The sequence below is a fragment of the Colossoma macropomum genome, unplaced genomic scaffold (genome assembly GCF_904425465.1).
Source record: "Colossoma macropomum unplaced genomic scaffold, Colossoma_macropomum, whole genome shotgun sequence".
NCBI classification, from domain to species: domain Eukaryota; kingdom Metazoa; phylum Chordata; class Actinopteri; order Characiformes; family Serrasalmidae; genus Colossoma; species Colossoma macropomum.
Window position 1 is genome coordinate 11,354,978 of NW_023494797.1, and position 26,313 is coordinate 11,381,290.

At 40.4% G+C, this 26,313-nt stretch overlaps 1 protein-coding gene across 1 annotated transcript; it reads left to right on the forward strand.

Annotated features, from left to right (window-relative positions):
• Window positions 1-264: 264 nt before the first annotated feature.
• Window positions 265-24,468, forward strand: znf507 (zinc finger protein 507). Its single transcript, XM_036584288.1, has 8 exons — window positions 265-375; window positions 5,510-6,169; window positions 8,374-9,854; window positions 12,154-12,271; window positions 13,789-13,900; window positions 18,825-18,929; window positions 19,593-19,727; window positions 21,131-24,468. Exons 2-8 carry the CDS (start codon window positions 5,512-5,514, stop codon window positions 21,465-21,467), a joined length of 2,946 nt encoding a protein of 981 aa, XP_036440181.1. The 5' UTR covers window positions 265-375; window positions 5,510-5,511; the 3' UTR covers window positions 21,468-24,468.
• Window positions 24,469-26,313: the final 1,845 nt, after the last annotated feature.

A 26,313-nucleotide genomic window follows, 5' to 3' on the forward strand; every position in this document is an offset into this window, starting at 1 on the left:
TTTAGAAATGTCTATGAGAATTTGTAATTAAATTCTGTCAAAATAAAAATCCCTACTATTTTTTATAGACTATAAAAAAGAAAAAATATATTAGCTAAAAATATAAAAATAAAATAAAATAACGATTTATAAACACACTGATGAATGAATACACAGATATTGAGAAAAAAAACTGCGGCTGCACGGCCTCACATTCCTTTGTGGTCACCTGACCAAGCCCAGCCGTGGTCACGTGATCTGGGCTCCATTCTCGCCATTTTGAGCGCAGTAGTGTGAGGGGGGGAAGAAAAGTGAGATCACTTTATTACAGTCAGAGAATAAAGCTGGAAATGACCACGCGCTGAGGGACAAAGATCACTCCGAGTTGCCGCATCAGTAAGTAACCCTCACAGGCGTGTAAAAGTCGCATGACTGTAAGCTGTTTATTACCCAGGCTGAGTGCTTTAGTGGGTCTTTTGCCCCTCTGTGCCCCTCTGCTCGCCATGCTGTGTATGTGTACGTGTGCGCGCGTGCACTTTAGGTGTGTGTTCTGTGTGTGTACGCGCGCGTGCATGTGCACGTTCGCTTTGTGTACTGTGTGTTCTGTAGGTGTCTGTATGTGTATCTTAGTGTCCTGTAGATGTGTGCATGTGTGTGTCAGACACGTCCAGCCCTTTTCTCACTTTGTCTCCAAGACCGGCTGAAGTTGGCCTCAGGCGCCAGAATGTAACTACTGTACTATTTAAGGTGGAACGGGACAATTCGAACAAGACATGGACACCGTGTCCTCAGGATTGACTGTTTGACATGAACGTTACTCGCAGAAAGTCGTACCGCTCCATTAAACCATGTACAAATGTGTTCGAGTGCATTTAGTTACACTGAGGAGTTTTACTGTTTAGTCTTGTGTCATCAGCCCTTGTTCACGAATGAACAGCTAAGCTAGCCAGGTTGTACATGAAGCTTAAAGGGCCCATATGTTTAATGTTTCTTGTAATGTATTTGTCTTCCTGGGGACCTGTTGTAACGTTTGTGTGAGCTTAAGTACCAAAAAAAACAGTCATAATTTATTTAACACGAACCTCTCTTTATCCTCTAGAATTAAACATGCTAGTAACTTTAAGGCTGATGTACGTAAATGACCTTTCCTCTGATTGGCTGCCCTGTACTGCCCCGCATTCAGAAAGCGACCTGGTCGGAAACACTTCTTATAACTTCATTGTGCGAATAGGTGATACTAAACTATTGTAGGCTGATACGCATCAATTTTTATGACATCACAAAAACAGTAAGTTTAAAATAGACAGCTTACATACAACAGCAGAGTGTTTTATTTAAAAAGGGTGGGGGAAATGCAGTATTTGATAGAGGTGGACGATATGGCAGAAATATAGTATTGCAATACTTCACAAAGTTTTCACAGTATATGGTATTTTATGATACTTTTTCAACCATCTGAGAAAAAAGAACCAGTAGTGCTGCACTTCAAAAATATTCTCAAAATCTATGAATACAATGATTTTCATTCAATATTTGGCATGCTGTGTTGCACTAAATACAGTTAACAGGGGCAAATTTTTGCTCTTTTTATAATGAAATGGGCAGTTAGTGTTCTACAAGTACTGACAATATGCACAATAAGTTCAGAAAAGCATATTGTATTCCATTGTGGCATAATTTATCACAATAACGATATATTGTCATATTGCCCAGCCCTTGTTTTCAGTGATATGGGCCCTTTAAGTAGTAACAGCAATGCCCGTAGGCAGTAAAGCAAACCATTCAGCAGGTAACAGCAGCCCTGTTTGTCCGCCCAAACACTGCTTGAACTCAAGATTACTTTTAGCCTAAGCTTTTCTATTGGTGTGGTCTAGCTAAGCTCGCCCATGTGCTTGTATTACACGTGTGTGGTGGTAGGAGGGGAAGGCATGTCCTCACACCACGCGAGCGTGTTTGACTTTCCTCAGTGAGTAAGTCCAAGAAAGCAGAAGCTGAGTGGTTGTGGTCAGAGAGGGAAAGTAATTTGTAGAAACCACATCTTTTTTTTTTCTTTCTCTCTCTGTAAATACTAATGATTGTGTTCCCAGTTTTAATCAACTTGTAGATAAGAGCTCCAAAAGGTTTATCTGTGCAGACAGAGCCTAATAACCAGCTCAGTGATAACAGTGTAAGCCGTACGATAGTGAGTGAAGAAAAGAAAAGCCAGGTTGCTTTTGTCTGAGGGGTAAAGCTGTGATCCACAGTGGTCCTGAAAAGTATTGGTGCTGTATTAAAAATGGGTTTGTGTCATTGAGTTAAACCAGAATATCAAAACAAGTGGCATTCATTTAAAACAGCTTCAGCATTGTGCTTGTCTTTTAGGCACACTGTTCTTCCCAAGGCAAGCTGATACATTTCAGATCGTTATTGTTTGAGCAAGTTTTTTGCAAATGCATCCAAAATGCCTTTGTGCACTTCTGAGTTCAGGGTCCCATCTGTGAGCACAAGCTCCTTTAGACTATTGTAGGACAAACTACAGACTTTGACATTTCCAATTATGTGCGTTACAGTAGCTTTAGTGCAGTCTGGATGGGATTCTTCTCAAGGCTTTCTCCTCACAGAGAATCTACCATCAGTTTGATGTTGTGCTTACAGTGAAACAAATCATTTTGTTAAACATTTTATGAAGTAACTTCATAAAACTTCACAAAACTTCATACAAGTTTACTTAAGGATTAAAGTGCCCAAAAACTTTAGGGGTCCGATGCTATTAAGTTTTAAGCAGTGTGGTAAATACGATGCAAACATGCTATAATAGCATTGTGTTTATTTTAAACGAGGCTCCAACTGACCAGAGCAGAGCGGGTCATCCACCTCCCAACGTGTCATTAAAAAAAGGCGAACAGCTGACTTCCTTCACAGTTCCTAATGAGTGATATTTATAGGGTTGTGAAGTAATAGCCTCAGCTATTCTGGTTACAGTCAGGGGCTCTTCACTGGAGTAGTGCTTAGTTTTACAGTAATGAACATCGTTGGGGATGAAACTTTCACATCTCTGTGCAGATTTTCATCACTTTTCCCTTTTAAAGGTTTCACCTCCAGTCCATATCCAGCATGTCTCATCCTCTTAATCAAGGACCTATAAAAGCAGTAGATGGATCAGATGTGTTGAATGGAATTGCCAGAATTGGATTTATTCAGCATATTAATATGAATTAGGACAATGTGTTACTTTCTTTGTTCACTTTGTTACATTTATAGTACTGTGCTAAAGTTGGAGACCACTTTTTTTTTGTTTTGTTTTGTTTTTTAATTTCCAGTCAAAACAGTGATTATTTACAAGTTATTTGATTTTAAGCTTCATGAAACAGAAAATATATATTTAACAGAACATTATACAGAAACCTCAATTTTAAATGGAGCAGGGGTTCTTAACCTTTTCCAGGCCAAGGCCCATCTGTGTATAACTACAAAGCACAGCAGCTCACAGGAAAACTAAAATAAACTTTTTTTTTAATACAACTTTATTTTTCTTTTCTTAAATGCTGACAGTGAAAACCTGAGAATCAGGGCCTGAGAAAAAGATCAAATCGGCCATTCTGGTTGTCAGTAGGTTTGCAAAGTTTGCAGTTATGTCAAAAAACATTAAACATGTTTTAAAAACACACACACGGATGTAGATATGTTAAAAAGAGGGAAAAACAAAAAAAATAGAAATGTACATAGTAGATACATGGACTGTGATTTGGAGCTGCAGTCCATCGTATTTTCACTGAAAATGCTCCACAGGCTTTCCCAAAAGAGTAATTGTTTGGTCTCGAGATGTCTCTAGTTCTGAGGGTTTTTGCGATTCATCTGAATTAGCCGAACCTCACTCCATTCACTGGGCTTTTGGTTTAGCATCATCACAATCAAAAATAATGGTGAATCTTACTTGATATCTACTTCTTTGTCATTGGATCAGCAATTTGAGTTTAACCACTCGGGTCGCTGATGTTCGGTGAAATACGTTCCGCGATCCATGAGTTGAAATCAAACACATCTTCATGAGCAGTGAAATGAACCAGGGCAAACCCTGGTTGGATGTGGACCGAGACCCATGTTTTTTTGCCAGACCAGTTCAGCTGTTTGTTGCAGACCCGAATACAGGTGGAGTGTTCACACGTCAAAATGGAGCAAACTGGAGAAAAAGGTGTAGTAAATCCACAGCAAACAAAGTGCCCTAAGAAACTTCTCTATCTCTGACTAGCAGTCTGCATCACCTCAGGCTGATGGTGTTTAATTATCCCACTACTGCATCGTTTTTATTTGTAGATTTCTATTAATGTTTATATTGGTTATAATATGAAAACTTTCATTCTTAGAGTTTTAATTATGAAGTTCTTTTTTTCCTTTTCTTGCTTCTGTGACTTACAGTGACGTTACCGGCCCGCTACAAACTACTGCCTCCCTCCGAGTACAGGCTCGCAGATCATTAGAGGGTGCTTCATAGCCCTCTGGTGGTCTGCTGCCCATAGGTTGAGAAACCCGGAAATATAGTATGATTTTTGTTTTTTTTTCAGCATCTGCTGTGCCATTTGCCTTTATTATATTCTTTCCCTAGTCTTGTTTTCAGTTTTTCAAAGAAATGTGTTAAAGAAATATTTTTCTAGTTTTATAGTTTTTAGAAATGCTTTTGCTTCTTTATGAATTTACTCATCGGCATTACTCCACATCTCAAATGTACAGTTTTGTTTTCCTAGTGGATTCTTTTTCTCTGTCTTCTTTTCTCAGTAGTTGCTTTTTTGAGAGCAACATAACATAGTAACGTGATGTCAGTAACACCTTTGTGAACAGCTTATGTTGGGAGGACACAGCTGTAACTTGTTGATTTTAAGATTAGAAAGATTGATGAGTTAAAATACAGTGCACAAAAGTAAAAAGTGGACAAATTACATACAAATATATTTGGTATCACATTTAGTGTTGAAGGCTTTTGCGTCTTTTTTTTTATACGTTTCCTGTTTTTTCTGATTCTGAAAAACAAATAACTGAATGAGTTAAATGAAAATTAAACAAGCAGAAGGGTGGTCTCTCTCCCTCTTTTGCACAGTACTGTGTATTGCCCGTTCAATAACCATAGAAAGCAGTGCGCACATGGAATGTAAACAGAATGTAGCACAACTTAATCCCATGCATGTTTATATTAAACATACATAGGTTTAAATTGTGTTACAATCTAAAAATACAAAAGTACAAGTAAGAGATAAAAATAGCAGCTCTGTGGCAGCTACATTGTGTAGTTACTGTACAAGTCCAAGATAAGTATAATATGCATGATGAGTGCCCAGTGAAAGAAGCACAGATGGCTATGATAATAGCAGTACAGTGCAAAGAGATACTACTGGTAAGTCAACATTCGTGGTTTTCTTGAATGCTGTCAAGCCAGTTTAGGAAATACCAGGAAAAAGGTTTTAGCTAAATTGTGTGTGAGGAGGGTTGGTGGCCACTGCTTTGAAGCAGTTCATTTTGGAAATTTCCTTCATGTATGTTATTGTTTTTTTGTGCTCAGGTATGGAGGACAGCAGTGGTGTTGCAGTCCTGGTCCCTCACCCCAGAGGTCAGCAGGAGACTGTATTTGTCCCTGATCCGCACCTTCACGATGACCAGCAGAATCAGCACAAGCAAGCTGCAGACTCGCTCATCCAGGTGATCGAGAAGCTCAGTAAGATTGTGGAGAAGCGGCCAAGACGGTGCGCTTTACCAGGGAAGAAGAGGCCCTCGCTGACCTGCGCCTCAGTGACTGTTGCAGACAGCAGAGAGGGAAGCGGAGGGGCTTCACCCTGCAAGATGTCCAGGGAGCAGGATGAGGAGGGCCACACTCGCAGCTGCACCTCAGGGCCTGCTGTAGGGCCCAATAATGGAGGCCCCCGGACAGTTACCTGCTACCAGTGCAGCCTGTGCCGCTTCATATCCCCCACATTGAGCGCCTTGAAGAAGCACCTCAAGCAGCACGACGAGCACCACAGCGACCTCATCCTCGAGTGCTCGGAGTGCCGTTTCACGTCCAGCCAGCAGGAGGAGCTGGAAGCGCATGTCAGGCTTCACTTTGAGCAAGGGGCTCGATCAAGGGGGAGCTTGCGGGGGCAGACAGGGTTTTCCGCCACAAAATCTGAAACTGAATCTGAGAAAATGCCAGCTGCGCCCAAAAAGTGGTACAGTTATGAGCATGGTAAGTACATTAGTGTAATATAGATAGATATATGCATACACGGCCTGGCCAATAAAAAAGTGAACATTTGGGTTTAAATAAGCAAATACTTAAGAGCCTTTGATTGGGTAATTAGTGCAGTGGTTAATATGTCTCAGCTGGCAATAAATCTTTTAACCCTAACTGATGCAGTAAGAAAGCTTCTCATTTCTTAAATAACCGTGTCGGAAGCCGTAGTCCGTTGTTGTGGAAAAGATGTTTCAGAAAGGTCAGATTATTGGCCTTCATCAAGCAAAGTAAAGTTACTGGAATTGGATTAAGAACTGTCCAACGCATTATTAAAACCTGCAGTGATAGTGGTGAACCGTCAACTTTGTGGAAGAAACATTGTCAGAAAAAACACTTGCATGACCGTGATCATCTGAGCAAGAGCATTTTCACACACACAGTGGAATGAGAGCTCACAGGATTGGAACAGCTGTGTAGTCAGTTGTTAGTGAGGCTAATTGGGGGAAAAAAAGCCTTCAATGTTAGGAAGCACAAAGATTGGACTCTGAAGCAATGGTAAAAGGTCCAGAGTCCAGATTTACCCTATTCCAGAATGATGGGCACATCAGGGTGAGAAGGGAAGCGCTAGGGCTGAAAGATTAACCGTTTTTTATGTCAAAATTGCAGTTTGAAAGAATGCAATTTTCAATTTGCAAGAGCTGCGGCTTTTATTATAGAACATTATCAATGATTTTTGTTGTCTTAACAAATTTTTAAATGGAGAACATTTAGCCTAATAGCACAGAGCATGTAAACTGCCTGTACTCAACGTTTAAGCTTCATGCCAGAAAAGAATATGTTCTGGTCATCTAGGCCAAAAAACAGGCCTGAAATTTAGTTTATAGAAAATAATTTTCTATGCATTTAAATCACAATATTGGTCAGAAAAATCGCAATTATATGTTTTCCCCTAGTTGTTTAGCCCTAGGAAGCCGTAGCCTTAGTTAGTCAGTTCTAATCTTAGCAACATTATTTGGCAATAAAATGAAATCAGCAGAACACCTGAATGTACTGAATGACCAGGTCATCTTATCAATAGATTTTTTTCTTCCCTGATGGCACGAGCGTATTCCAGGATGACAATGCCAAGATTTCACAGGCTCAAAATGTGAAAGAGTGGTTCAAGGACCTTAACCTCATTGAAAGTCTTTGGGATGTGCTGGAGAACACTTTACAGAGTGGTTAGACTCTCCCAATATTTCAGCCAAAAAATAATGCAACTCTGGACAGAAATAAGGCTGGTGACCTTGCTTGAGATTGTCGAAACAATGCCACAGTGAATGTGCACTGTAAAAATGAAATATAAGAGTGGGTGATTTCCTTTTTTGACCAGGCTGTGTGTGTGTTTGTTTGTGGAATGATTTTTGGAATGATTTGGTTTCATAGTTTCTTGAGCTTAACTTCCTAGTTATGTACGGTGGCCGACAAGACCCTATTTACAGAACGATTACAAACACCTTTCAGACTCATAAACATGCTGCAAACACAGAAAACACTCAACAACATAACTACATCAGAGCGACATTTTACAAGCCCACTGCAAATAAAGGAAACACAGGCAACTTCAGAAACGCTGCAAAGCCGTCACAACACAGCGAAAAAGTGTCTGGAAGACTCTAAGGGGATGGAATATCTGTGATGGAAAGTCACTGACAAAAGTAGAGAGGACCACAGACACTCGCATCCCAAGTTCATGGTTAACCTGACTGGCTAGTTTGCTGTCTGACCTGTCACAGCTGTACTGTGGTAGTTCTCTGGTATTACTAGTTTAACCTTTACAGTTAGACTCTACAGCTAATTCCCATTACGATACAGTGATGTCAGTAATCTGCTCAAATAAAAGTTAACTTACTTTTACCAGTGAATGTTTGTGCTGCATAGAATTTAAAATTCTGAATGGCTCCGTCCTCTTTCAGTGTCCTGCAGAAACATCTCAGTTGTGTTGTTGCATGTGGTTTCTGTGTTTACGGCACATTCGTAAATGTAGCACCGTGTCGTCATTTTGATGAAAGTGTTTTCTGAGTTTGCTGAGTGTTTACAGATTTGCAACACGTTTGTAAAATGCAGCACCCATGTTGTCATTTTGATGAAAGTGTTTGAGTTTGCAGCTCGTATATTCTCCTTTCCAGAAAATGGAAAACCTGATATAAATTCTTGTTTGTATTATCATCCTCTAGGAAGGTATCGCTGTCTGATCTGCAGCTATGAGTGTAGGCAGCAGCGTAACCTGAAAACACACGCTTGGAAGCATGCTGGCTTAGTGGACTGCTCCTACCCTATATTTGAAGATGAGGATGACCAGCGTGTTAATCCTGTACCCACCCTCAGCAGCAGCCCTTCCTTAGCTCGTAGTAAGGAAGAGGAGGCTATAGTGGTCCTCACACCTGTAGGACACAAAGGCCAGGTTCTGCAGAGCAGCACTTCCATTCAGCTGGAGCTTTGTGCACCAGAAGAAGTGAAGTGTAATAAAGTTATTGCAGGAGGCACTGAAGAACTTGAGAGTCCTGTCGGTAATGTTTTTTCTATCAGAGGACCTGATCCTCAGGAGCCCTTGGTGGAAGTTCAGTTGACTCCGGAAGCACAGATGGAGCTGGAGCTAGAGACGGAGAGCCAGCAGATGAGCTCAGACAGCCTTCTGTCTTCAGCACAGAAGATAATCAGCTGCAGCAGCAACGGTGCCGGCCACGTCAACGTCATTGTAGAGAGGCTGCCCTGTGCCGAGGAGCCGGTAGCAAGCAAGTCTCTTCTCCTGAGCCCAGAGGTAGCCGGAGATAAGACCCTGCTTGCTTCCAAAGAACCAGGATTAGAGAACCAGCCCCATCCCATCTACTATGAGGAGCAGGAGGAGGTTGTGATTGGCTGGAGTGGTGGAAACACACAGCAGGAAACAGAAAAAGGAGCATCTGGTGATCCACCCCCAGATGAGAACATGCCTCCAGCCCGAAGGCGGACACACTCGGAGTGTTTGAGACTCCACTCTTTGGCGGCGGAAGCCCTTGTTGCCATGCCCACGAGAGCTCCGGAGCTAAGCAAGTCCACTGTTAAGGGAATGGTGGGTCTTGGCACACAGATCCCAGACACAGGCCAAAGAATCATCGAGCTGTCCGCAGCTTCTGCTGCCACAGTCCACTCAAAGAATCCTTCAGGACCCATCCCAGATCCAGCCACCCTGCTGAGTCTTGGCCTAGGTGGGGTCCCGCAAGGTTCCAAGGAAGAAGTCCTGGTTGAGGGACCTTCCAAAGCTGGAATTAGCATGTCTCTGCTGACTGTCATTGAGCGGCTACGCGAGAGGTCGGACCAGAACGCCTCAGATGAGGACATCCTGAGGGAGCTGCAGGACAATGCCCAAAGTCAGCATGGCGGAGGGGGTGCAGGGGTGGTGGTGGGGTCAGGGGACCCCTCTATCCCAGAGGGCAGCCTGGTAGAGTATATCGCTGGGAGCGAAAAGCCGTACCGCTGCCGACTGTGCCTCTACAGCAGTGGGAACAAGGGCTACATCAAGCAGCACCTGCGCGTCCACAGGCAAAGGCAGCCCTACCAGTGTCCAATTTGCGAGCACATTGCCAGCGACAGCAAGGACCTGGAGAGCCACATGATCCACCACTGCAAGACCCGGATGTACCCCTGCAAGCACTGTAGCGAGACGTTCCATTATAAGGTGAGCTTGCACGCATTCTTTTTAATTAAACAGAGGTTCCCAGTGTTGGTCTTGAAGTACCCCTGCTCTGGACAGTGTTATCCTTGCTCTGCAGGTTTATCTGTGGTGGTACAATAATTAAAATGATTACTGACAAGGTATGTGATTGTAATCCAGATTGAATCTGCAGTGTCTGAAGTTTGACAAGTAATCATTTCAGAGTGAATGGCATTCTCTTACATGGCATTTGTGGTAGTCCTGTTTGAACTGACCTCATGGTAATGTATAACAAAATCCTTAATAGACTGTTGCACCATGTTATTATTAAGTTTCTCATCTGTCACACAAGCAGACATTTACATTTACAATTCTGTGACCTTTCAGTCTAGCCTGAAATCATTTTGTGAGATGATACTGATACTTTTCCTCCTCCTCCTCCAGTTCAACCAGTCAAATCCCACAAATTGCATAACAGAACCTCCACTAGTAAAATGAATCCAGCATTAATAAAGCTTCACACTTTAGGAAGGGCTCATTGATTTAGCTAATGAGTTGGACCAAGTATGTTTGAGCAGGGAAAACCAATTATGCTGGGCAGGGGTGCTCCAGGACCAGGACTGTGAACCACTTCTATAAAATATCTCTTAGGTCATATCGTGTAATGCAGGCTTGTCTAATTCTAGTCTCAGAGGCCCATAAGGTAGCGCATTACAAAAGAACCAAAGTTGAACTCGCTATTCTATGTACACAAAGAAGTTGGTGTACATGTTTACGTCTTATGGCTACAGGCCACTCCATGCTTACGCAGACAACCGTGTGACGTGTACCAATTTTAGAACAAACAGTGCTGTGGGTAGGAGGTCTGTTAAGCAGCCAGTGCACACCAGTCTCAAACCACTGAGTTGTTTTGGCCAAAAATACATAATTTTGCTTTTGCTAATTTTTTTTTTTTTTGCGTGGAGTATATTGGCTTTAGCCCAGGACAGTTTTTCTGCTCAGATACATCTATGAAATCAGCTGTGTTTGAACAGGGTGGTCACCAAACTGTGCTGTACCAAGGCCCTCCAAGACCGGATCTGCCTGTGGTATAATTTGTTCATACTACTCAGCAAACCTTTTACATGAGACATCACTAACACTCTTTGAATGCTGAGAATGTTAATCTGCGGAGGACGATGAAGACTGTGTTGAATAGTCTGCTCTTAAAAACGCTTTTAGATCTGCTTTGAAGTCCTTCAGCCATGACAGGTTTTACATTGAAGCAGGCCTTGGCGCTGAAAAACTGTATAGGTGTGTATTGAAGAATTTTCTAAAGTGTTCAGGTTTAATAATATATCATCTTACAAACCGTGCTTCCTTTCACAGTATGCACTCCAACATACAGTTACTCAGTACTTTTTTATGCTCATATTTGTTCACTTTTTTCATATAAGCTTCATGAAGATGCATACATTTTCACCATGCATCTATATCGCAGCTCTCAAAACAAAACCTTGTATCTCCAAAATGTTAACTTTACAGGACAAGCAAAAAACATACTTGACTTTTAATGTAAGTCAGTGGAACCAGAATTTTTTCATTTTGGGTCGTTTTTTTTTTTTGTCCGTCCATCATGAAATTTACACACAATGTAAAGAACAACAGGTGTTTTCAAATTATGTCAAAAACTGAAAAACGACCAAAATGGAGGTTCTGTTCTGACAGTAGCGATATATTGGATGTAATCAGGATATATTAAGGTTCCACAAGTTTGGGAGTATTGGCATAATTTAGTAATCTAGGATTACTTAAAATGTAAAAGAAAAAGAGATGAATAGAAGCCAACCAAGGTATTAAGAATGCTGGAAGCACCACTGCAATTTTTATATTAGGTAAAAACAGCATTTCATATCAGTAGAGCACTGTTTAACTAAAACTGTTGGAGTCTGTTTCATTTTTGACCTTATAAATTTATATTTCCCAGTGCAATCGGTTATTTGAATGTTTAGCTTCCCGAAACCAGTATTGCCATTGGCGTTTCTCATATCGACTCGGCTGTTTACACTTGACCGGGTTGGCCGGGGTTCTACATTGCTTTAGAGGGCAAGGCCTAAAGCTGGAGGATGTATTGATTTCTCCGCTTCCTCGGACAGGCCCTCTGCACAGCAGCAGGGATCATTAAGCACATCACTGAGCGGGCTCAGGGGTTTAGAGTTTCTAATTGTGGAGCTGCTGGCCAGCGTGCCTCCTCTCCTCTCCTCTCCTGTCTGCCTTGTATGTATTAATAAAGTAGCTGCTTATGATGAACCGCTGACGGGTTTTATTAATACCTCTCTCTCAGAGTCAGCTGAGGAACCACGAGAGAGAGCAGCACGGGATGGGTGACACTTCAGCAGCCCTGATGGCTGTCAGCGAAACCGCAGCAAGCACAGACGAGTCTGAGAAGATGACAGAAGAGGGTGAGAATGGATGTCGTTTCTGAATGCATGTCATTTCACTCTGTGGCCTAAACAAGCATTACTGATTATTGCTTCATCCACAACTGGAGACGAAGAAAGCATTAAATTCAACTAGATTTCAACCCGTTTTTTTTTTTAGCTTCAACTTTGTTCTCAAATTAGTTTGAAACCATTAAATGGAATTCAAAACTTCTGCATGATAAAACATTAAGATGTAAAAAGTCATTCAGAGTGGTTTGTTGTGAAAAGCTTCATTGGAGAGAAACTTGTTGTGTCAGAAGGGGTAAGGGGAACCAGATGTCCGAAGAGTTTATAACCTCTAAAAGCTGCATCACAGAAATTTAGTACATGAAATGATGCCTGAGACGTTGTTTTCCAGATAGACCTGAGTAGGTTCTGCCCTAAAACATGCCTTTAAAATCCGTTTATGGCAGAGAGGTAGATGAAGGGCATTATAAGGCAAAGTAGTACTTGAAGAATATTTTCTGATTTACCATTGTTTACTGTAATCAACATTAATTATGAAAACTCAGAAGACATATGCAGTTTGACTGCTCATTTTGGATTATAAATAAAGTGGCTATATTTAGCAGATATCATGACTCCAGGTTCCGGTCACTACCACTATAAAGAAATCCAAATTGGTAAGTGAAGCCTTTCACATCAGACCTCTCTGAACGACTGACCAAAAGTTATGCTTAAATTTTGAAAAATCTGTGCAGTTCTTCTTTAATGCTCAATGACCCTGTTTTTGTCACGCTCTTAAAAGGTAATTCCACCAATTCTTCAATTTGTTTTCCATATTTCAGTTGTTGAGATGTGCACTAGAGTAATTTAGAGTGGATTAATATGAAATGGTGCATTGTAGAGAAGCCAGTTCCTTTACAGTGGTGTTGATAGGAACCAGGGGTTGTGATGTCTACAACACAAAAATAACCATTTTATTTGCTATCCAAAATGACCAGTGAACATACACCCGAGTTATTGTCTGTTATGTTAATGATGGTAAAATAGTGGTAAATCCCAAAAGATAACATCTATTTTTGGTAACGTCAAGTCCCCTAACATCGGCCATCCCCCAATATTGGCTGCTTCCACGTAATACACAAAACGTGGAAGCAGCCGAGATTGGGGGACAGCCGATGTAAGGGGACATGATGCTACTCTTTTGCCTTATAACACCCTGCATACACCTCTCTGCCATGAATGGTTTTCTAAAATAATGTATTCTAAGCCCAAACCTAAAATCAAAACTATTTTCTGTAATGACTTTTTGAGAGGTATCTTTAGGAGGCATTAAATGCTTTGATGTCTGGTTCCCATCACTACCGCTGTGTCTTGATGAGTTGCTTTACAGCACAGCATTTCACATCAATCCACTCTGAATGACTATGTTTACATCCCATCGATTGAAAATTTGAAAAAATGGTGGAATTTCCCTTTAAGGAATTACCTTAACCTTATTGATGTGTAATGCGTATGTTGATGTTAACGTGTGTGCTTGCGCCTTCCTGCAGACACAGTCAGCGATCAAAAAGTGTACAAATGTGACGTATGTGACTATACCAGCTCCACCTACGTTGGGGTGCGGAACCATCGCAGGATTCACAATTCTGACAAGCCCTACAGGTTTGTGTTCTCATTTCATCTTATATTCCATAATCCTAGCAGCAGCTAATCTGTATGTATAAGAGTGATCAGGATATTGGTTATGACTTCTTCAGTATAGCAGAAAAAGTGAAGTATTCACAGAGAATCATTGCTAATAAACATCACATCCTTTAGTTATTTATACTGATGCAGTGATGCAGGTTTGTAAATGTCATAACAGTTTTCAACCACAAGAGGGCAGTAAAGCCTAAAGTTAAACTACTACTGCTGCGCTCGTTCACTCACTACAAGAGAAATAGGGCTTGTGCTATATGTACAAACACAATATGAGGTTAGGTGTGGGTCCAAAGGGTCTTGTTTTCTCACGCACACACTCAAATATACCCCAGATCTCGTTCTCTGACTCTCTACGGGGCTTCTTTGTGCGTGTGGAGACATCTCTCAGCTGTTCTGCTCCGCTAACCCACGCCTACTTCAAACAGCCCCTCAGAGATGCGAGACTCTTTCAACTAACACGCGCCTGCCGGCCGCACTTTGTGCTCGGCCTCCGCGCAAATGGCCTCTTACAGGACTTCAGACGCACGCCTGCGGGCACTCGTGCGCATCACATCCAGCCTCGCAAATTAGCGCCCAAACAAACAAGCCCACTTGTTCTGCCCGACAGTCACCCAAATAGAGATTTATCCACGCTATGAGGAGTCGGGCACCTCAGGAAAAGGCCTTGTTTGTGCTGTCAGTTTCGTGGCTTTGTAAGGGATTTTTTCACTGTATCTTCAGTGATCAGTGTTGGCTTGATTGTTGCTAAAAATTAATTTCTGATACAAACATCGTTAAGACCAATAGGGATGTGCATTCTCTCTAATTCAAGTATGTGTAGAAGTTCATGAGTGGATTAAAGGTGCAGTGTGTAAGATGTGGGGGGATCTATTAGCAGAAATGGACTATAGTATAGAAAACCATGTTGTCATTAGTGTGTAATCATCTGTAACTACGAATCATTGTTTTCGTTTGCTTAGAATGAGCCCTTCATTTCTACATAGGGAGCGGGTCGTCTTCCAACAGAGGCCACCATGTTGTTTGTACAGTAGCCCAGAACGGACACGCCAAACACCGACTCTAGAGAGCACCTTTTGCGTTTTTTAGGTTGAAGCGGCAGCTTGAATTTGGTGGTACTGTAGCACTGGGTGAACGATGTAGAAAGAAGAATAAGTGATGCTGCTGGTGCTGAGTGACCATTTTGTTTTGTAAGAAGTTTGAGAACCACAATTTGGACGACTGGAGGACCATACTTATTATTTAGCACAAGAAAAAGCAAAGGAGGGTGAATCCTCATCATTAAAGAAGCAAAAGCATGAAGAAGCAAAACCAAATCAAGACAGGCGATGGCAGGAAACAAGGATAAACACTAGTGTGGCCTTTACCAGATAGAATTTGCTGATAAAGGGCTAATATTTTCAGTCACATTGAAGTTGCCTGTTTTTTTCTGGACAGATAATTTAGTGTACCAATCCAAATGCAGAGCACCTGACAGCCAGAGAGGGAGGGGCATTCAGTTCACTCACTGCTAGATGGCACTAAATTTTGCACACTGCACCTTTAACTGTGAAGAAGGAAGAAAAAAGGAAAGAAAAAAACACATTTCAGCTGAAATTAAAGGGCCCATAACCTACATTGTGTGTGTGTGTGTGTAGAGTGTATTTTTCCTCTCAAGGTCCACTTATGATGAGGTGGTTTTGTAATTCATTTTTATGTGACCATTTTCCAACCTCTTTAACTAAAATTCATTAAGGTCCAGTTCGAGAAAATTTCCTCAAGCAAAGGTCTGGAACATCATAATGTCTGACTTACATCACGATTCAGTGCCATATACTGCATACTGAAGTAGCCTAATAGGTATATCAACATTTAGAGCACGCCATGTAAAATAATCTGGCTCACTTTGTTCTCCGACTGCTGTGTCTCGCCTCATCCCTCCCCTGTGTGTGCGTCACTCACTCGAGTCACAGTGCTCACAGAGAACTTGTACAGATAAATAGGCCGTAAAAAATAAACCTCATAAACCAACCCTGGTGCTCATCGTAATGCACAGATTTAATGGGCTGAGTAGCGTCACGTGTGATATTTACAACACATGCGATTGGTCTGTGAGTTTCCCAGGCCGCTAAAGCCGTACCGTAAACGCTAGAAAAGTTAAAATAGGACCACCCTGTTGAAATTAAATAATTCTCCATAGTTTATCGGTAATAGGTCCAGGTCTGCTTAGGACAGCGTCTGGGTCTGGACTCGGACCGCAGTCCGCCTATTAGTGACCTCTGCCTTAGAATAAAAAAAAGGATGTGAGAATTTAGAACTTAAACTTAGAATTTCAAATCCGGATGTTGAGGAGAGTCCTTGTGTTCTGCAGGAGTTTTTGTCTCTTCGGTGGACCATGTGCCGGCATGTTAGTTTGTCAGGGAAATATATTTTTTTCTGTTTGGCAATAAAAGCCGCACTATCTCTGCCTTCTCAGTCACGTCCTTAACAGCACATCCTTGGAAATGTACCCATGTGCCAACACAACACACTTACTCACACATATGAGCAGTTCTTTCACGTTTGACAGTTCTGGTAAAACACAAAACTGGCATTTCAGGGAAATGTTGGTCTCTAGATTTTCTCAGTCTTCCTGTGATGAAACACAACAAATATCTGAATCGTGATTTCAGCATTCGAATACTGGCACCTCAAATGGTTAACCGAGTAGTCGAGTGTCAGTTCGCATCTCTCAACACCAAACGCTCAGAGATGTATTAACGAATAGCCATTTAATGGTGAACCAAAAGATAAACAACTGTTCAATTGATGACTTCATTAAAAAAAAAACGCTAATTTAATTTTCAGTAATCCAGTGCTGGACGCTCACAACAAACACCTTTGCTGCACCAATGAAGAGGTAGTCTGCAAAAGCGAAACTGTGCAGAATAATAACCGTGGCAGAGAGCGGGGGTGTGGCTTCTAGTGCAGAAATCACACATGAACAACAGGGAGATGAAGCCTCCAAGAAAAATGATGTTACTTCTTGGAGAACACTGCTTGTCTTAAGTTGATAACTCTGAAACAGAGATAAACAGCTATTTTAATGATACTCCTCCAGCACTGAACATAAATCCTCAGCTGTGGAAAGTAAATGGCACTTGATACCCAAGGCTGGCACCTTTGACAGTACTTGTGTGTACACGGCACGTCTGTATTCTTAGCATCTAGTCTGACTATCAACAGACTGCATAGTGGATTGACCATAGCGCAGTCAGATATGTTGAAAACAAGGGTAAACACTAGTGTGGCCTTTACCAGATGGAATTCGCTGATAAAGGACTAATATTTTCAGTCACATTGAAGTTGCCTGTTTTCTGCTGGACAGATAATTTAGTGTACCAATCCAAATGCAGTGCATCTGACAGCCACTCTAGGTTCTAATACACACCTGGAGAGGGAGGGGCATTCAGTTCACTCACTGCTAGATGCCACTGTGGAAAGTAAACAGCACTCGATGCCCGAGGCTAGCACCTTTGGCCAGACAGTACTTGTATGTACCCGGCATGTCTGTATTCTTAGCATCTGGTCTGACTATCAGCAGACTGCATAGTGGATTGACCATTGCGCAGTCAGATATGTTGGTATTTCTCAACTAAAATGATATTTAGCTACATGACACAATACTAAGGTAGGCTACCTCTGTTATTTTCAGCTTTGTGTTGCTCCTCTCTGGCATAGCTTTAAGCTGCCTATAGGCAGTGGGGAACTATCAGGGCCTTCTAGACCTTCCAAGAAAGCCTAATGACTTCTGCGAAGGAAAAGAAAAATACATGTCTGTAATTTTTCGTTCATTTTTATTTAATACAGTCTTCATTTCTTGTGTTGAAACCATGTAATTATCATAGAACTACTCCTATTGCAAGTTTTGTTAAGCTTTTAGGGGGGAAAAAAAGGTATAATTCAGGATAAGTCAGGATTTTTTTTCTCTGTACTATCTTGGAAGATACAGCCAAGCTAGCTCTCCCATTGGTTAGGACTTCAGAAGCTGAACTGAAGGCCTAATGTGTCAGATTATCCACTGACATAATTTGAAACTGACTGTAGAATCAACCAGTCGCATTTTGATTTACTATGGCTGGGACCATTTTTTTATGGGAAAAATATCAAAAACATATGCTAAAAAATATATGCTATATTAGTCAATCTTCAAATAAAGCATGGGTGTCTTTTACAAGCTTCAGATATGGGTTTGATTAAGAGCTGCCTCTGCTCCAGAAATGTGTCTGTGCTTAATCAAGAACTGCCATAAAAATGTTAATGTGAATCACTGTTAGCTTTGTGCTACTAGAATCCCATGAGGATTCTGAAAGATGTGCTAGTATCGTCAGGCCATTTATGTTCATTTTAGCTTGGGCTAACAATAACTGGTAAAAGTAAATAGACTACGTTACTGCTATATTTGTGGAGGCTGACTTGTTTAATGTTACTAGGATGTCCATTAATGTTATATTACAGTTTTCAGTAAAGCCTAAAGACATTTTACATAAAACACAGTGATTTCTTTGTGTTTGGATGTGTCTTTGAGTTTAGGTCGGTTGGTTACCAAATAATAGCCAACTAATGCCAGTTGATTATCGGTCAGAAGAATTTGCCAGAATTCACGGGCTGTTTTACAGTTTATGAAACTCAAAGGACTGTGGGTATAATCAAAAAAGGTTGACAAAATGAAGTTACAGTTTTGAAATTGAAAAAAAACTTTTATTTACTTTTATTCATTCAGAGCACTTTTTTACCTCCGTTCTTTCATGGAAAAAAGCTTCAGCAATCGTCTACATTTCAGATATGAGTGTTATGTTTTGTGTTAAACACAAGTCAGTTATTATGATACTAAAATCTCACTATCATCTCATCACTCTTCGTGGTCCAGGTGCTGCAGCTGTGACTTTGCCACTACAAACATGAACAGCCTGAAGAGCCACATGAAGCGGCACCCGCAAGAGCACCAGGCCGTGCAGCTGCTGGAACAGTACAGGTGAGGAAGGCAGCACCAAGGCTGTTGGGAGAAGCCCATTGTTTTTAAACGATTAGCAGGTGGAAACATTGTTTTGCGGCCAAGTGAACAACTCAGGAAGGCAACTTAATTAGTGCTAAGTGTCTTCACTTCTAGTCCTGCAAGGCTACGAAACTGTATAGCTCATTGTTTGAACTATACAGCTATAACTGCTTTAACACAACTGATTTAGATTCTCCAGGACTTAATAATTGGCAAATGAGTCAAACTGGTGTGTTTGAGCAGAGAGAATGCTAAATAATATTTTATTTATTCATTTATTTTATTTTATTTTGGAAAACGCTGACACCACAGTGTCAAGTTGTGCTTGGTTAGTGCTTGACTTTACTTCATTTAGTTTAGTCAGTTCACATCTCCCCCCCTTTTTGCATGCAGTCACTCCCTTGCTGCAACTTTGTGCTCCATATTTTGTGCTATACATACACTCAATGTTTTTCTCAAGGTGTTTGACAGCTAATTTTGTGTGGAAGAAGAGATTTTCCAAAACACGTTTGGTGTGGACGAGGATGTCTTTTGAACCAAAGCATGAAGAACATGCGTTTTTAGAAATACCCTGATAAATGTGGACAAGGCCTTCGAAGTAAAAAACAAGTGTTTTCTTTCCTTCTTGTGTGGCCCACCCAGGTGCTCTCTGTGTGGCTACGTGTGCAGTCATCCTCCATCCCTCAAGTCCCACATGTGGAAGCACGCTGGAGATCAGAACTACAACTATGAACAAGTGAACAAGGCCATCAACGAGGCCATCTCCCAGAGCAGCCGGTAAGAGCACCTCCTACTTTACCTCAAACACTCACAGCTGTGATGGCATCCTCCTCTATTCATTGAATGCAGCTGAGCACCTAGAAATGGGTGATAAAGTAACTTAACCCTTAGAAGTCCAGAGGTTATTTATGTCATTTTGCTTGGTTTATATTACATAATTATGTAAACATAATTACGTTTTGTTTTTTAATGTCATGAATTATGTTTACATTTGATTTACAATCTGTATCGTCAGGTTCGAGCATGATGGTTTTTCTTTCTGCAAAACAAAAACAACTAAAACGTATGTAGTTTTATTCAAAGTGACATTTGTCAGTCATTGAAACTCCCTCCCCAAAGTAAAGCATCCTGGTGATTAGTGCTGCACAATAAATCGTATTTTTAACATTACTGCGATATGAGTATCCGTCATAAACACATTGTGAAGGGTTTTTAAGGGTGATAAGGGTCAATTACAGAACTATTAAATTACCACACACAAGCAGCGCCAAAGTGACGTAATTAGATTGGGGAAATGTAGCGTTAGAGACCCAACAAATGTGCCCCTCCTCACCCACATAAGGAACAAGAAACTTAACCACATGGCTAAACAGCCAATTATAAAACACCCACGTGCACAGCTCAAAAACTACTCTATCCTAAACTACTAGCCTGTAAACATGCTTAAAACATGATGACTGTTCTTACTGTCGGTGTTTTGTGTAAAACGTATTGCCTGTTTGGTAAAACGTAAGATACAGTATTGGTCACTGTCATGTCATCATGAGAAAAAACCTATTTATCCGTGTTTGTAACCTCACTGCAAAGACGAATGAACTGAAGCACCCCATGGACCTCATTCATGATTCTCAGGCTACAAATTCTCTACAAGAGGGCACCATTAGCAGTCAGAGAGCTTTTGAAGGTTCTTTCTGAGTGCTTTGCATCAGAGATGCTGTGTTTCCTTGTTCAGCCTTAAAGTGAACAAAAATGAGCTTACAGTTCTGATGTAAACAGCTAATAGTGTTTCATCATTTTAATTTTGCACAATAGCGAATGGTGCTTTTGTAATTTTGTGGAGTTGTTTTTTTTTTTCTTTTTTTTTCTTTTTTACATGGTTTGCTTGCAGTAGAAATTAGCTTTTTGTTTCCACAGCAAAAAAAAGGTCAGTGCTTGTGGCACATCCCGTTAAAGGCACATTATTTTAATAATAACCTTGTGCTTCTCATATCGTCATGGTGATATCTAAAACCTTATTCGAACATCGCATCTTATGTCCATATCATGCAGCCCTACTGGTGAAGTGCTTTGCTTTTATCTACATTCCTATTAATATTTTAAACATTTGTTCATGACACTCAGACCTTGCTCTCTGAAATGGTTCTGTTCTTGTATGCCTCTCTCCTCTCTCTCCTGGCCAGGTCTCCGATTGTGCCTCCTAACGTTATCCTGGGCAGGAAGGAGAAGACGCCACACAGTTTACCTGCTGCTGCAGCAAGTACTCTTGGAGATGGCTGGAGAGCCAGCCCTGGGGAACAGGCCCTGGGCGCTGCCGGGCGGAAGGGGGGCATGGGGCAGGTGCGCGCAGGTATGGAGTACTGCATGCTGCTCTTCTGCTGCTGCATCTGCGGCTTTGAATCCACCAGCAAAGAGCAACTGATGGAGCACATGAAGGAGCATGAGGGAGACATCATCAGTATCATACTGAGCAAGGAACAGCAGGGAAGCCAGCCAGCAGAGGCTAGCACAGTGCAGTGAGAGAAAGGAGTGCACAATCACGTACATGTTCACTCCCAATCTCTTAAAGTTAGAGCCAGTAACTTTTTGCACAAGTCTTCGTTTTGTTTTTTGGCCTGTGTGTACACACACACCACAATATTTGCTTCAACAGGTGACATGCACAGCTATGAAAAGATTCACTATCCCATTATTATTATTATTATTATTTTTTTTTTATAAACCTTTATTTCTTTTCTTTTTTCTTTTTTTTTTAAGCTTTATTCAGTTATTTTCCTAGTACAGAGGTTTAATTTCCTTTAGTTTGCTGGCATAAACTTTTAATTCAGGAAGATCCAAAAGCTTATCCAGAAGATTGTCAGACTGAATTTAAAAAAATTCAGCGGAGGAGACGTTCAGTCACGTAGTGAAACATGTATTTGGGTATTTCTGAAAGGCGTTTCATACCTCATCAAGTCAAACTTGTTATACATAGTATATATAAGGTAAGATTTAGGGTTAATCATACACAGGGCAGCTTCTAATTCACTGAATTGTTATTATTATTATTATTATTATTATTATTATTTATCAATATATTGTTTATATGCTACCTTGCTGGGTAGTTGTCTTCACGGAAAGGTTTGAAGAGAGAAGGCAGGTTTGCATTTTTGCCTTCTTGTTTGTGTCGTTGTATGTGTTGATATTTATCACGCTTATTTATATGGTTTTTTGCATGTACCCTTCCGTTATGTTGATGCAAAGGAGGCAGTTTCTCTCAGATGCCGTTCTTTGGTGCTACTGACCCTTTCTTTAGCTCAGCTGGGACTGAAGGAAGGGTCGTTTTGGGAATGTATCTTAAACCTATAGATAAGCCAGTAGAAAGTGTAGTGTATGTTTATCCGCTACAGTTGAAAAGCACAAGATAAATTCTAAAACATTCTAATGGTAACTGGTCCAATAATCAGGTAGTAAAAAACTGAAGATTCATCATTCAAGATCTGTTACTGCAACATAAGCCAATGTGCCGTCATACAGCAGCCGTGAGGGGTTACCACTATAACATTAAAGGGGAAGTTCAATACAAAATGTTTTGAGTGTTTCTGACATCTCTTCAGATGGTCCTGTCTGATCTGGCTTGTATTGTAAATGTACATGTTCCATTCACTTCCAGTTCATTTAAAAACCTTGTTGCGATTCTGAAAACATACTAGCGCATAGGTTCTGTAACTCTCTGCTGTTGATAATGTTGATAACCCCTAAACTTTCTAGATTGTCTGTTAACATTAGTGATGCAGAATAACATCAGAATCATATTAATACAAATAATTGCTTTAAAAAATGATCAGTAGTACCAGAGTACCACAAACATTTTGTCAAACATCAGTTATGAAGTAGTGCCCAAATCTAAATGTTTGTCCAAAATTTCAAACCAATATTTGACATTTATTGTGCTCCGGAAGAATGTTCAGGCGATGCTGGGCTACGAGGCTAAAATGACTGCATTTTATTCATTTTTCTGCATTTGTAACCCTCTACAAAGATTTCTCATTTCTCCATAATGGTAATCCAAATGAACTTAGTCCCAATTTCTAGATTTCTATTTCTATTTTGTAAATGTTTATATATATATGTCAACATAGATATCAGCAGAAAAATGCTGCATGTTATTAAGACTCATGTAGGTTCTCTGAAAGGATGATGTATCCAGTTTTCAGGATTTTAATATATCTTTGAAAACAGTATAAAATGCAAGCAGTAAATAGAAGCGGTATTTCAGTGAAAAAGCTCTTTGCTAGCTATCTTAACAGCCCAGCTGTAAACACAACCTTGTCCTTTCATTGTTTCGGCCTGACATTCAGCAGTTGTTCCCACATTGCTGTGGCTTAGTAAATATGGCTCAAGCATTTATAGTACGAGCAAAATGGCTGTGCAAAGTCAAAAAGAACTGTGTTGAGAGGTAAAAGGACCATTTGCTATTTTTTGTAAACTTCTCCTTTAATTGCTATTGTGAGTTTAGTAATGTAATATAAGCTGAATTTCAGTATTTCCGTTTCTTTGGTAAGATACTATTGTCTTACTAGTTTTGATTTCTGTTTAAGCTCGTTTGAAATCTGTTTCAATGCAACGTCCTCGCTTTTTAGTCCAGTTTCGTTTACGTTTAGTAAACGTTTGCTAGAATTGCAAAAAATGCATCACAAGTAATTATTTATATTGATAAAATTATCGCTGTATAGTTGCTCTACCATTGAAATGTTGATGGCTACCTCCAGTCAAAATGTTCCCAAATTCTGTTGACCTTAACTTTAGTATGTGTTCTACATTTCTGCTTCCAATGCAGGACATTTACCAAGGGATGATTTGCATGCTCTTACCGCTGTGTCAGTTAGAAATGCAAAATTATGAGGATAAAATGAAATCCATTATTCATGGGTCTTGAGATTGCGTTCATGCGGCACCATGTATCACGGAAGGTAAATCTTTATTTTCTACCAAGGAATATCTCATTAGCATACCAGATTGTTATTGTCTTGGCCTGATTTACAATTTAAACTGCAGTGTCAGGAACTTGGTGACATGGTATGAATTTGAAACGTGAAATCATTTTACTCCAGTGTGCATTTTAACTGGAATATCCAGAGGCATTTGTCACATTTGGAATTGCCTTTTCCACTTTTATCAAATATTTTGACACCCAGACGTCCAATCAAATTATTTTTTTTCTGTAGACGCAGTCAGATGTGAGTAGTTTTTGAATGTGTTCTAAATGCATATTATATGGACTGCAAAACAGCAATGTTTGCAGCATATGGCTTTTATATACAGTACTGTGTAAAAGTCAGGAAGTCAGAGACCATTGTGTATTTAATTTACAGTCAAAACGGCCAAGTTGTTTATCTTTCAGTGTCAGGACTTGCACAGAATATATATGAACATGGTATTTCATATTTTCACACATTTTTGCAGCTTCCATTTTTTTTGGGGAGACTTGCTTTCAGTCTTTCCAGAGAAATCTGCAGGGATATTTTTCCACACCTCCAAAGTTCAGTCTTAGATGTTGGTTGCATTTTTTGCTTCTTATGTTCTAGGTAATTCCAAACACATTCAATGATGTTGAGGTCTGGACACCAGAGTGGTCAGTCCATTGTTTTGAAAACACCAGCAGCTTCTTTGTTTGATCTGTAAATTTTCTTCTTTTTTGACTGTTTTCTTTTTCTCAGTAAGGGCTTCTTGACAGCTACAAATCCTTTTAGACCCATAGCGCTGAGCTGTCTTCTCACAGTGGAAGGATGGACAGAAACACCTGTAGATTTTTTCAGATTTGAAGCAAGAGTAGAGCTTGATTTTCTCCTCAAAGATGAAAGCTTTAAGTACTGTGATCTACCAGGTCCTGCATGGTTGTTAGTCCCCTTTTCCCTGTATCTTCTCATTATTGGAAACTTAATTTATAGATTCTTATTTTATCTAATACCTTCAGGAATATCTCCTGAAAATGAACAACCTGAAGCTGCTTTGACTAGAAATGGATGGAGGGTGGTCTTTGCACAGTACTGTAGACTGTTGGAGAGAAAAAAAAAAAAAAACTTGCTATCCAGCTCCTTTTGTATAATTTTGGAGGATAAAAATTAGGCTTATCCTCCTTATCCTTCTACTTAATTTCAAGTCGGGTTAATTAAAAATCAACTAGGTTTCCAGGGAAAAGACTGGATCACTTCTAAATCTTGCACACATGCTAAATTACCATGCACTAGGAATCTGACTGCTTTTGAGATTGAAATTTGCAACAATCTAAATACAAAAGTAGTGCAGTAATCCCCCTCACCGTTCAGACACCCAGCCGTATTATGGAATAGTGCTTATCCAGTTGTATAAGTGAGCCCTTTTTCTCTGAAACCTCATAAGAGTTCATAAGAGATGAAGGAGGATGAGAGCTCAGCCTGTTATGTGCCTTCCATTTTTATGCCTCGTAGTTTTCAATTGCATTTAGAGTAAAGATTCAATGTTAAAGTTGACTGTTGCCCTGTAACTGGTTGACTGGGTTGTTTTGCGATAGGCCTTGACTTTATGATGTTCTCTCACATGTTCCGTAATGTACTGACACATGGTACTGTAGTATGGCTTTGTACATCACTGGCTGTGTATATACTGTAGAATTTTGAACTGACACTTTTTTAAGAATTTCTATTTTTTAAGACGACTTGTAAAACACTACAGAAAAAAGTCAGAAAAAAAAAAGTATTGTCTAGCCAAAGTATCAAAAATGTGGGGTTCCTCTTCGGCTGTTATTGTATAAATAAGGGAACGGTTAGAATAAAAAGCTCGTCATGCTGCCAAAGGAGGGAAGGAACTCTAGACTTTTACATGGTTAACGCCTTTCAGTACTATTTTCTTCACGTTGTAGTGGTCCACCCGGCCATATTTCGAAGTTAGTGTTCCGTTCAATTATTTATTTGCTCTTCATAGACTGTAAAATGTTATGACTTTGCCAGTGTATTTTTGGTAATAAAGACTGAACAATGACTTAACCTTTTGAAAGCGTCATCAATTAGAGCGGTCAGCAGAAACTGCAGGCATCAGAACTGGACAAGTGGGCAAAATCCATAGAGCTTAACTTTTCTATTTCACTTAAGAGCAAAAAGTTCAGCGTCTTCATTGTGCCATTTCCAGATGATCGACTTTTTCACAACAGTGAAGTCTGGCAGTGTCAGACTTGACTAAATGGAAGATGGTCCTTGTTCGGGCTCCCACTAACAAATCACATCATGGCACAAGTTGGGGATCTCTCCAAACTAATCCAGCTTGGATAATTGGCTGAATCGGGAAGAGCGCTACCCGGTCGGAACGAGTTTCTGCTGCACTGTTCTCACACTGGGACAGAATCCCTCTT